Source organism: Pan troglodytes, chromosome 19 (genome assembly GCF_028858775.2).
Source record: "Pan troglodytes isolate AG18354 chromosome 19, NHGRI_mPanTro3-v2.0_pri, whole genome shotgun sequence".
NCBI classification, from domain to species: Eukaryota; Metazoa; Chordata; class Mammalia; order Primates; family Hominidae; genus Pan; species Pan troglodytes.
In genome coordinates this window covers 18,765,726-18,778,884 of record NC_072417.2, presented here as the reverse complement: position 1 = coordinate 18,778,884, position 13,159 = coordinate 18,765,726, and the positions used below count along the sequence as shown (strand labels likewise).

The 13,159-nt window shown below is 42.7% G+C and overlaps 1 protein-coding gene across 5 annotated transcripts in view; it reads right to left on the bottom strand.

Annotated features, from left to right (window-relative positions):
• The window catches only part of ZNF652 (zinc finger protein 652), a 73,396-nt gene that overhangs the window by 17,475 nt on the left and 42,762 nt on the right, over nt 1–13,159 (bottom strand). For 4 of the 5 annotated variants that reach the window (XM_063799574.1, XM_511948.8, XM_009431789.5 and 1 more), the window contains 4 exons: nt 10,130–11,287; nt 6,044–6,191; nt 5,272–5,387; nt 4,659–4,803 (listed from right to left, as the gene is read on the bottom strand). In XM_063799574.1, coding sequence (XP_063655644.1) covers nt 4,659–4,803; nt 5,272–5,387; nt 6,044–6,191; nt 10,130–11,029 — 1,309 coding nt within the window. In that variant the 5' untranslated portion in view covers nt 11,030–11,287. The remainder of the gene's footprint in view (nt 1–4,658; nt 4,804–5,271; nt 5,388–6,043; nt 6,192–10,129; nt 11,288–13,159) is intronic. The other variant, XM_009431790.4, reaches the window with a different exon arrangement.

Sequence of the window (13,159 nt, the reverse complement as noted above, 5' to 3'; positions counted from 1 at the left end):
CTTCCAAAAATTTATCCTAAGTAAATAATTATGGCTGTGATAACACTGTGATAAACGATATTGTAGCTATTTATTTTTTTGAGACGGAGTTTTGCTCTGTCCCCCAGGCTGGAATGCAGTGGCGCGATCTCAGCTCACTGCAACCTCCCTGTCGTGGGCTCAAGCGATTCTCCTGCCTCAGCCTCTTGAGTAGCTGGGATTACAGGCATGCGCCACCACACTTGGCTAATTTTTTGTATTTTTAGTAGAGACAGGTTTTGCTGTGTTGGCCAGGCTGGTCTCGAACTCCTGACCTCAAGTGATCCACCCACCTTGGCCTCCCGAAGTGCTGAGATTACAGGTGTGAGCCACTGTGCCTGGCCTGTGGCTATCTATAACAGTAGAAAAACTGGAAACAGAAATAACATAAATGTCTAGCAGGGAACTGGCTAAATAAATGGAGAAAACATCCTTCACTGGCCGGGCTCAGGGGTGGGGCTCATGTCTGTAATCCCAGCAGTTTGGGAGGCTGAGGTGGGCGGATCACCTGAGGTCAGGAGTTTTAGAGCCTGGCCAACACGGTGAAACCCCGTTTCTATGAAAAATAAAAATTTAGCTAGGCGTGGTGGCACATGCCTGTAATCCCAGCTACTTGAGAGGCTGAGGCAGGAGAATCACTTGAACCTGGGAGGTGGAGGTTGCAGTGAACCGAGATTGGGCCATTGCACTCTGGCCTGGGCAACAGAGTGAGACTCTGTCTCAAAAAAAAAAAAAAAAAAAAAAAGGCCAGGCACAGTGGCTCAAGCTTGTAATCCCAGCACTTTGGGAGGTCAAGGTGGGCGGATCATGAGGTCAGGAGTTCGAGACCAGCCTGGCCAACACAGTGAAACCCCCATCTCTACTAAAAATACAAAAAAAAAAAAAAAAAAAAATTGGCTGGGCGTGGCAGCATGAGCCTGTAATCCCAGCTACTCAGGAGGCTGAAGCAGGAGAATTGCTTGAACATGGGAGGCAGAGGTCGCAGTGAGCTGAGATCGCACCACTGCACTCCAGCCTGGGCAACGGAGCGAGACTCCATCTCAAAACAAACAAACGACGACAACAAAAATCCTTCACTTTATAGGATTGTTGCAAAGGTTACATTAATTGAGAAAAAGAACTTAAGATAATGCCTAACATATATGTGTGTAATAAATTATAGCTAATATTATAGCAAATTTATAAGAAATATATAGCCATTAAAATTATATTGCTGATGACATAATACAGTAAAATTAAAAGCAGGTTACAACAGAGTATAAAGACCCAACATTTGTTTTTACTATATACATGAACACATAAACACTTATGCAAAGTATTGGTCTATATGTGTGTTAAGAAACTGAAGAATTTTTTTTAATGTGTATATGCCAAAATGTTAAGAGTGGTGATCTCTTGGTGGTATGATTTTACTTTGTTTGCAATTTTCATAGTTTCCCATATATTTTAATAAGTATGTGTTACTCTTTTTTTGGTTTGTTTTGTTTTTTGAGACCAGGTCTTGCTCTGTTGCCCAGGCTGGAGTGACACAATCACAGCTCACTGCAGCCTCGATCTCCTGGGTTCAAACAATCCTCCCTGCCTCAGCTTCCCAAGTAGCTGGGACCACAAGCACATGTCACTACCCCTGCCTAACTTTTGTATTTTTGCAGAGATGGGGTTTTGCCATGTTGCCCAGGCTGGTCTCCAACCTCTGGGCTCAAGATATCCACCTGCCTTGGCCTCCCAAAGTGCTGGGATTATAGGCATGAGCCACCATGTCCAGGTGCATATGAATTACACTTTTAATGAGAAAGATAAAAATTTGGGGGACTGGGCATGGTGGCTCATGCCTGTAATCCTAGCACTTTGGGAAGCCGAGGTAGGTGGATCACCTGAGGTCAGGAGTTCAAGACCAGCCTGGCCAACACGGTGAAACCCCATCTCTATTAAAAATACAAAAATTAGCCAGGCACGGTGGTGCGCACCTGTAGTCCCAACTACTTGGGAGGTTGAGGCAGGAAAATTGCTTGAACCTGGGAGGTGGAGGTTGCAATGAGTGGAGGTCATACCACTGCACTCCAGCCTGGGTGACAGAGCAATAGTCCGTCTCAAAAAAAAAAAAAAGTTTTGGGGGGGATGGGAATTTAGGTAGTTGTATTCCTTTAGAAGAAACAAGAAGTATTCAGTTTGCCTATTTGGTCAAAGACGAATACTCAACATAAATTTATACAATAACTAAAATAATCATGAAAGAAACACTTGTTTCACATTATGAACATTTAAGGGTCTAAAAAAATGACAAAGAAGAAGAAACAAAGAAATACAAGAGAAAGAGGGAGGAAGGAATGGGGAGAAAAACACACAGGGAGACAGGCGGAGAAGATAAGGGGGATGCAGAGGCAGAGACTTAAGTGCTAGAGGTTCCTTTCAATTCTGTGACAGTTACCAAGCATCTATGTGCCAAGCAGTGTGTGTGAATATGACACAACTTCCGCCTTCACAAAAAACTTATGTTCTGGCCAGGGGTGCTGGCTCATGCCTGTAATCCCAGCACTTTGGGAGGCTGAGACAGGTGGATCATTTGAGGTCAGGAGTTCTAGACCGACCTCATCAATATGGTGAAACCCTGTCTCTACTAAAAAAAAAAAATTAGCCAGGCATGGTGGTGAACTCACGTAATCTCAACTACTAGGGAGGCTGGGGCAGGAGAATCACTTGAACCCCGGGAGGTGGAGGCTGCAGTGAGCCAAGATTGTGCCACTGCACTCAGTCTGGGTGACGGAGCAAGACTCCATCTCGGAAAAAAAAAAAAAGAAAGAAAGAAAGGCAAAAAACCCCCCAAAACTTATGCTGTTTAGTTCCATGTTTTCTTGCCGTATCACACACAAAAAAACCTGAACCCTAAAAATGACACTAGAACTAAGAGCCTATCCAAAAGCCACCAAATTATAAGGAGAATCTGTTAACTATTCTGATGTATCCTGCTATCCACTTGGCTATATCTTCAAAGTTATCATTTTCTTTTCAGGTCTAATTTAACTAATAAAACTGCTCTCATGACTCTTCATCTAGACTAAAAATCCTTAAAATCTGAGAGTGCTCTGTTCTGAATGAGAAAGAAGTCCACTAGGTAGGCATTTTTCTTTGGGCTTCAACAGAGAACTGGGAACTAAAGAGATCCAGCCATGGGCAGAATTTCCTCACCACTAGTTAAGTAAAAAGAACAGCAGGCTAAGCAAGATAATCTCTGTTGTTCTTTTTTTTTTTGAGACGGAGTCTTGCTCTGTCACCCAGGCTGGAGTGCAGTGGCGCGATCTTGGCTCACTGCAAGCTCCGCCTCCTGGGTTCACGCCATTCTCCTGCCTCAGCCTACCGAGTAGCTGGGACCACAGGCGCCCGCCACCACGCCCGGCTAATTTTTTGTATTTTTAGTAGAGATGGGGTTTCACCGTGTTAGCCAGGATGGTCTCAATCTCCTGACCTTGTGACCCACCCGCCTTGGCCTCCCAAAGTGCTGGGATTACAGGCGTGAGCCACCGCACCCCGCCCTCTGTTGTTCTTTCTAGCTCCACCACTCTGTAGACTAATGGAACCTGGAATCCTGTGATTAGATTTTATTTAGAAACCTGAAAAATGTTTCATCCTGTTCAATTTATGCAAAGATGGCTTAATCCCAGAATATCAAGTTTAGACTGAGATACAATGATAGTGTTTATGGGGGAGCTATTATTTTAGCCAGTTCCCTGGAAGCAGGATAATCAGATGCTTGTAAAACTCAAATCCATGCTATGGAACATATGCTCCTAAAACCACAAAGTGGTTAAAATATTAATTAACCTCTTGGAACGGATGTGTTCCTGAAAAGTAGTGAATCTTGGTAAATCATATCAAATCAAACTTAAAGAACAATGAGAGGGGCTGGGCTTGGTGGCTCACACCTGTAATCCCAGCACTTTGGGAGACTGAGGCAGGCAGATCGCTTGAGCCCAGGAGATCGAGACCAGCCTGGGCAACATGGTGAAACCCTGTCTCTACAAAAAATACAAAAATTAGCCAGGTATGGTGGCGCACACCTGTGGTCCCAGCTACTTGGTAGGCTAAGGTGGGAGGATGGCTTGAGCCTGGGAGGCGGAGGCTGCAGTGAGCTGAGATCGCGCCACTGCCCTCCAGCCTGGATAATGGAAAAGAGACCCTGTCTTAAAATGAAACAAAACAAAAAACAGAGAGAGAGGGGTATTCTATTAAAGCAGTCAGCGTCCTCCATCTTTTTAAGACCCAGAACCCTTTCCTTACGAAAACAACATGCACATACACAAAAGAAGTTTCATACAATTTCAGGAGTTTCTGAACCCCACGTAAAGACCCCATTGTCTTTTTTTTTTAATTAATTTATTTATTTATTGATCAAGACCCCATTGTCTTAAAAGAGCTCAAAGTAAAAAGGCACTCACAAATAATTCTTTTTTAAACAATCAGAGTTATTAAAGTTAAATTTTTCAGTATCACTAATCTATATTTTTACACATTAGGTTTATTTAAAGTGGGATTTTTGCTTTGAATGCAAATTTGTGGTTTTGATTTTTTTAAAAAACAGACCCACAGATGATCATCAACAAGTGCTTGAGACATTATCTGTACCTTTCCCAAGAAATTCTTACCAGTGTGTGTTTTCATGTGTTCGTCGAAGTACTGCTTCATGTTGAAATCCTTGCCACACCACTGGCACATGAACTGTTTGTGCCCAATATGAATGCTCATGTGGGAGCGTAGCTGGTACTTGTACTGAAACCTTTCGTCACAGTTCTGCATTGGACACAGTGGAGATTTTTGAATGCCAAGCATAGTAGCTTTACCTGAGCCCACCCTAACACAGTCTCTGATACTAGGCTTATTTTTCATATTCAAAATAGAACCTGCTTGTGTCAGCTATTTGGCTTTGCTATATTTCGGCAGGTGAGTTACTAATAAAAGGGAAATTTCCTCACAAAATTATCATTGAAGTATACTCGACTTCTCAGAATCACTGAGAGAAGAAAAATAAGTCATTATGTGTTATTTCCAAGTTAACCTAATCTAAGAGAGTTAACAGTGTGTTAAAAGTGACATTTTTCTACCTTGCAGTGACAGCGCACACAGAGCTCAGAACACGTCTGAAAGTTCTGTGGAAGGCAGCCTTGTGCCTCCTGCTCCAGCACACCTCTCTCTCACTGGTCCGCCATCTATGCAAACACTAGCCCCTAGGCCTGGGCCTGTAGGTAGCACATTCCTTACCTCGCATCTGAAGGGCTTCTCTCCAGAATGCTGCAAGGAGTGCACCTTGAGTGACATACTGCGTTTGAATGATTTTCCACAGGTTTCGCATGTAAATGGCATGTCTTTTGTGTGTGCTGCAACACAGAATGTACTTAGTGTCAAAACAAAATCCACCAAAAAGCTCAAACTAAAAAGGCATCCTACTGTAAAGCAATTAGGCCATCCTAATTTTCTACACTGATTTGTGAGGCTTTTTTTTTTTTTTTTTTTTTTTTTGAGATGGAGTCTTGCTCTGTCGCACAGGCCGGAGTGCAGTGGCGCAATCTTGGCTCACTGCAACCTCCGCCCCCTGGGTTCAAGTGATTATCCTGCCTCAGCCTCCCGAGTAGCTGGGATTACAGGCATGCGCCACCACGCCCAGCTAATTTTTGTATTTTCAGTAGAGACAGGGTTTCACCACGTTTGCCAGGCTGGTTCCGAACTCCTGACTTCAAGTGATTTGCCTGCCTCAGCCTCCCAAAGTGCTGGGATTACAGGTGTGAGCCACCACACCTGGCCTTTGTGAGGCTCTAATAGTAATGTCTGAAGAGAAAATAATGTTGAAAAGAAAGCTGGGTGTGGAAGACTATACCATCCAATTTGGTGATACTTACTGAAGACATAATGCATTCAGTTTCAACACGTCAAAACTGATTAGGGCAATTCCTCATATCCTGCCCAATCCAGGGCATAAAGCACACAGAAGAACAAGGGAAAATTATAGGTATAAGAGAAAAGCAGAAAAACTTACCAACCATGTGTTTCCGCACATGAGCCATGGTATAGAATTTCTTCTCACAAATTTCACAGGAAAATTTCTTTTCTGCATATCCATGGACGATCTTGATATGTTCATGAAGGGACCAGAGTTTCTTGAACGATTTGTTACAGGAAACACACTGAGCAGGATAAATAGAAATAATATTTATAGGGGCTTACAGCATGCCATACCAGCCTACTGGCAGACGAAACGGATGTGCTTTAGGTTCATGGCACAAGGCCAGAATCCAGATAAGTGCTATTCTTCCACAGAGCCCAGATTCCAACACCAACATCTGTATGTTCTCTTTTCTAAGATGCATCTTTTAGACACTCTTTGGGAGTATGAAAACAATGGCAAAAACTAAGACAAAAAGTGGAAAGTTCCACTAACATCAAAGAATTCACTGCTATTATGAAGTTAGTATTGTACCTATGAAAAGAAACTTCAAGTTTGTTTATTTATTTGAGACAGAGCCTTGCTCTGTCGCCCAGGCCGGAGTGCAGTGGCGCGATCTAGCCTCACTGCAACCTCCACCTCCCGGGTTCAAGCGATTCTCCTGCCTCAGCCTCCCAAGTAGCTGGGATTACAGGTGGGCGTCACCATTCCCAGCTAATTTTTTTTGTATTTTTAGTAGAGACAGGGTTTCACCGTGTTGGCCAGGGTGATCTCGATCTTCTGGCCTCGTGATCCACCCGCCTCAGCCTCCCAAAGTACTGCGATTACAGGCATGAGTCACCAAGCCCAGCCAAGTTTTTAAATTTTTAAACAGAAGTTGCAAGACATTCGAGTTTTAAAAATATATGTATTAAGCAAGTGTGGCTGCCTCCTCCACATCAGTTAGTAAGATTTTACCAGAGAATATAAACTAATTTTAAATTAGTGTAATAAAAACAAGATTAAACAAAATACATATTAGTGGTATAGGTATTATAGGTATGTAGAAATATAAAAATGTTTTTATGCCTTAGAAAATGCATTTGGAGCCAGGTGCAGTGGCTCACGCCTATAATCCCAGCATTTCGGGAGGCCAAGACAGGAGGATCACCTGAGGTCAGGAGTTCGAGACCAGCCTGACCAACATGGAGAAACCCCATCTCTACTAAAAATAAAAAATTAGCCGGGCGTGGTGGCGCATGCCTGTAATCCCAGCTACTCAGGAGGCTGAGGCAGGAGAATCTCTTGAACCGGGAGGTGGAGGTTGCGGTGAGCCGAGATCGCGCCATTGCACTCCAGCCTGGGCAACAAAGAGCGAAACTCCATCTCAAAAAAAGAAAAGAAAAGAAAATGCATTTGGAGCATTTATTAATATGAATAATTGAAACGTTATATTTCCCCAAATCTAATTTATACTTTCAAACACGTCCCTCAGGCAGAATATACCCTCTGAACTCTTAGTATCACTCTCTCTCCTTTTTAAAATCATTATTATTTTTTTTGAGATGGAGTCTCACTCTGTCGCCCAGGCTGGAGTGCAGTGGTGTGATCTCGGCTCACCACAACCTCCACCGCCTGGGTTCAAGCAATTCTCCTGCCTCAGCCTCCCAAGTAGGTGGGACTACAGGTGCGTGCCACCATGCCTGGCTAATTTTTGTATTTTTAGCAGAGATGAGGTTTCACTATGTTGGCCAGGCTGGTCTCGAACTCCTGACCTTGTGATCTGCCCGCCTCAGCCTCCAAAGTGCTGGGATCACAGGTGTGAGCTACTGCACCCAGCCTTACTGTTTCTTTAAAAAATTTAAAAAAATTTTTTTAGTCTAAACTTTAATTAACTAAAGCCTATACCTTTTCCCTTACAGATCAGTTCCAGAGCTCTCTTGTAAGAATCTGTAGAAAACACACCACACTGCCTAGTTCCTTGTATCATGAATCATTAATAGCCTGGAATATTAGGCATAATGTGTATCAGAGTATTTCTGGTTAAAGCAAAACAATACTAGAAAGCTCTTGGTAATCATTAGACCCTTGGATACTTAAGGGAACATGTTAATATTCACTATAAAGATCTCTAAACATCACTGTCACTTCAGGTAACAAGAACCCTGAAAAGAGTTAAAAGATAAACCTCTGGTTGGAAAATGCTCTAGAAAAGGACAGACTACTACTATCAGCCATTTTGTAGGGCAGGTTTTTTGTTTTGTTTTTAGACAGTCTCACTCTGTTGCTCAAGCTGGAATGCAGTGGTGCTATCATGGCTTACTGCAGGATCAATCTCCTGGGCTCAGGCAACCCTCCCAAAGTGCTGAGATTACAGGCGTGAGCCACTGCACCCGGCCTTAGGGGAGGGTTTTAGTTTTTTTTTTTTTTTTTTTTTGAGACGGAGCTTCACTCTTCTTGCCCAGGCTGGAGGGCAATGGCACAATCTCGGCTCACTGCAACCTCCGCCTCCCAGGTTCAAGCGATTCTCCTGTCTCAGCCTCCTGAGTAGCTGGGATTACAGGCATGTGCCACCACACCTGGCTAATTTTGTATTTTTAATAGAGATGGGGTTTCTCCATGTTCGTCAGGCTGGTCTCGAACTCCTGACCTCACGTGATCCACCCACCTTGGCCTCCCAAAGTGCTAGGATTACAGGTGTGAGCCACTGCGCCCGGTCTGGGTTTTAGTTTTTACTTGTTACCAAGTCATCAGGATTATTAGGAGCTATACATAAGAACAAAGTACAGTGTTCTTTATGAATGTGAATAAAGTTCATTTAGCAGAATCCACAAAACTTAAACACAAATTTAAAAGTAGTATGATGAAGAATCGTGAGGAAAGTCACACACAAAAAGTATTTATTAAATGTTTTCTGTAACTTAAACAGACTTAAGTTAAAAAAAAAAAAAAAACCCACAAAACCTATATATAAAGATCAAGAACGCTTTCAGTAATGGATCATTACAGAATCCAAGTTTGACCCCTAGAGTGCAGCAGTGCACCACACTCCCTTTGGCCTGAAGCGCTGCAAACAATTCATACCCAAGCCAGGGCACTGGCAGTTACCGGAGGATATGGGCTCCATGACTCAGTCTTCTTTTATTTACCCAGCGTGTTGGAGATCAAGTCACAATTGGTGAATTAAAAGCGGTGAATTTTTAGCAAATGCAATTTCCATTTTTTAAAACTCTTTAAAGTAGAGCAATGATCTCAGATGTTGATTAAAAGCAACAGAAGTGAAACTTAAAAAGTGACTACCAATATTAGAAGCACACCAAAAAACAAACCAAACCAACACAATTTATCCTTTATAAGTTTAGCTTAAATATGGTACAAAATATTTCTGTTACATATCTTATGGAGACATGAATAGACTTACCTCTTACGAATATTCATTAATATGCATTCACACGTGCAAACCAATATAACTGCAATCCACTTGACATAATATAATTAGCATACCTCTTTAACCTATCACAATATAGTCCTTTCACGACACCAGCCTGGTTTGAATACCATTATTTTGTTACCTTAACAATACTGTACAGTGGCATTATGTAACCCTACTGCCAGGTGGGCAACATTTTCGACCAGCTCAGCCTCTGCTTAAAGTTTGCATATTCCCATGGGCTCAGCCTCTTGGCAAATTTAGTGTTGTCATCTCTCCAATGGTAAAAGCAAACTCACTGCTGAAGATCTTCCATTTCCACCGGTCTGAGTCATTATGGTTTTTGTCCCCATCAGCTGTACTAGAATCTGGCATCCTTGTAAACCCAGAAAGGGACCTTTCTCTACTCCTAACCTTTAATCAGTAACTCCTACCTCCACAGAGAAGATGCCAGAATGAATTCTATTACACGTCCTACAACAGTGAATCTCAGTGCAAAGTTGGTGTTGATTTTAACCTCCTGGTCAATCAACTATAACAGATCCCCCTTCCAGTGTGCCTGGGTTCCCACTAGTCCAGCGTCAAATTTAATGCTTTTGAAATAAAAGCCTTGGTTTAGAAAAGACCAAAGCAGGAGCTTTTCAAATGATAAATTGGTGAAATCTGTCCCTTCAGCCTCTATTGCATTTATTCTCTTGGGCGGATACCAGATGAATCTGAACAGCCAGGTTCTATCCTGAAAAGTTTTCCCTCTCGGTGATGAAACCTACCTGAATGTTTTTTTCACAGTCTGTTTGCTGGTGAAGGGACAGCTCACTTTCCAGGACAAACTTCTTGCCACATTTATCACAAATCTGCATGCGCCTATGAGTAACGTTCATGTGCTTCTCCAGGTACCAGCGAGTGTTAAATACCCTGGGGCACTTCTCACAGGTCAGAGTCTCTTTCTCTTCACACTTAGCTTTCTGGACTGGTGCTTTGGGCTCCTTTGTGGCCCGCTTCTTACGCTTAGGTGGCTCTACACTCTTCCTACGACCTCTTGTAGTTCTGGGAGTAGGGGAAGTGGTAGCTGCGGCAACAGAGGCAGCTCTCCTGGTTCTCCTTTGTGTAACGCTGACTTTCTCTACTATCTTCTCCTTTTTCTTCTGCTTTTCATTCTCTCCATAGTCATTGCTGTCATCTGTGGCCTCTTCCTCACTCTCTTCCTCTTCCTCCTCACTGCTTGTCTTAAGAACAGGAGTCTCTTTGGACTGAGAAGAGACACCCTTTTCCCCTTTAGATACATTTAATGTTTGATTATTAAGGTTTACCTCCACTATGATCTGCTCCCTTTTGTAAGAGACTTCTTCCTCTTCCTCCTCTGTGTCATCAGAATTCTCCCGGTCTTCCTTAACAGCATGCACGTCAGACACTGCTCTTGTCTCCCTGAAATATGGCTGTTCTTCTGTTTCATGGAGATGTGGTTTGCTCATCTTGGTGTCCACTAACACAGAATAAGGACTTCCTGATTCCCTTTTGTACACTTTGGTGGACAGGTCAAGTTCTTGGTTGGCACCATGATAAAAGGAAGATGGCACTTGACCACGACGGCTATCTTCTTGTGCCATTCCTGCTACATGCACAGCACAGTTTTCAACCAGCTCCTGACAAGAACTGGCTGTGTGGCTCATTGGTAAGTGGCCCAATTTATTAAACAGTTCAGACTATAAAGAAATAGCTTTAAAACAACGTAATTATTAAGACTCAAATCTTTTCTCATCCACAAAGAATCACTCAAATGAAAAAAAGATATTCCTGGAAACTGTGTGCAATTCTTCCAGTGTTGCAGCACCAAAGCATGAGTCAAAAAGGTTTGGTATTATGGCAAGAGCAGAGCACTAGTGATTTTTCTTCTGAAGAGAGCTGCAAGGGACTTGGGAGCATCTTATCTACAAAGAAAAGCAAAGAGGAAAAAAATCAGGTAATACCACTATTTCCTTTTTATAGCATGCATTTAAATCACAAGAAACAGGGCTTAAATAATAATAATTATTATTATTTTGAGATGGAGTCTCACTCTGTCACCCAGGCTGGAGTGCAGTACGCAATCTTGGCTCACTGCAACCTCTGCTGCCTGGGTTCAAGTGATTCCCCTGCCTAAGCCTCCCGAGTAGCTGGGATTACAGGCGCCCGCCACCACACCTGGCTAATATTTGTATTTTTAGTAGAGACGGGGTTTTGCCATCTTGGCCAGGCTGGTCTTGAACTCTTGACCTTGTGATCCACCTGTCTGGGGCTCCCAAAGTGCTGGGATTACAAGCATGAGCCACCACGCCTGGCCAAAATTATTAAACTCTTTACATATACAATGCTTTTAACTGCTTAAATGTTTCAGTATGAGCCATTATTTTACTGGATTACAGGAATTCATAAACATTTTCTGTTAGACTATAAATTTTACAACAGAAAAAGCCACATCTGTCCAGTTCACTGAGATATCCTCAGAGCTTAGCACAGTGTCTAGCATACAGTATATATTTGATGAATAAAATAATATTGCACAGCATTCATTTTCCTAGATACTACGGAATATGCTGATATGGCAAAATATACGGTCTCTATCCACAAGACCTTTACAGTCTAGTTTACAACGTGTTGGGCATGAAACACGCAAGAGCTTTATACTGGCTGGCTGACTTTCAACATCAATCACCATGTCCACCACAGTGAGAGCTCGCAGAACAAAGGTGGTAGTGGGGCAGGCATTGTGGTCCCCGGAAATAAAACAGCAAATTGACATAACTATAGAAGAGAAGAAAAATGTCCTTGGCCTTAAATCATTTAAAATCTAGGTTTAAATATAATTGTTTTCAGGTTTATTGGAGTAATTTCAAAGTTGCCAAATATTTTAACATTTGTTCTGTGCATAGCTCACTACATCCACTCAGTAAGTCGGTGATTTTTTATGTCAGTTGCACAGGAGTCTAAATTCTAAGAAACCATAACCATGAGGTTGATATGGTTCCAAGAAAAATAAAACCATCCAATATTAATTTTTAAAAAGCTTAGAAGGGCATATAATTTGCTTTGTGACATACCTCACATTGCTGTTTAGCCAACCCACCTATCCTCTTGAGTCATATGAATATTACTGTAAACACATACCCTGTCTAGTTGACAAAAGGAAGGAAATGAGTATTTATTAAATGCCTGCTATGGACATAGGCACTATAATAGTTTTTATTGTTCATTATTTATGTTTAATACCCACCACAAAACTGTGGGGTTGAATTTTTTTTTTTTTTAAGACAGTGTCGGGCCAGGTGCAGTGGCTCACGCCTGTAATCCCAGCACTTTGGGAGGCCAAGGTAGTCGGATCACGAGGTCAGGAGATCGAGACCATCCTGGCCAACGTGGTGAAACCCCATCTCTACTGAAAATACAAAAATTAGCAGAGCATAGCGGCTCATGCCTGTAATTCCAGCTACTCAGGAGACGGAGGCAGGAGAATCGCTTGAACCCAGGAGGCGGAGATTGTAGTGAGCTGAGATCGCGCCACTGCACTCCAGCCTGGCGACAGAGCTAGCTAGACTCTGTCTCAAAAAAAAAAAAAAAAGACAGGGTCTCACTCCATTGCCTAGGCTGGAGTGCAGTGGTGCAATCATGGCTCACTGCAGCCTCAACCTTCTGGTCTCAAGTGATCCTCCCACCTCAGCCTCCTGAACAGCTAGGACCAGAGGCATGCACCACCACACCTGGCTAATTTTCAAAAAAATTTTTAGAGATGGGGTCTCCCTATGTTACCCAGGCTGGTGGGACTG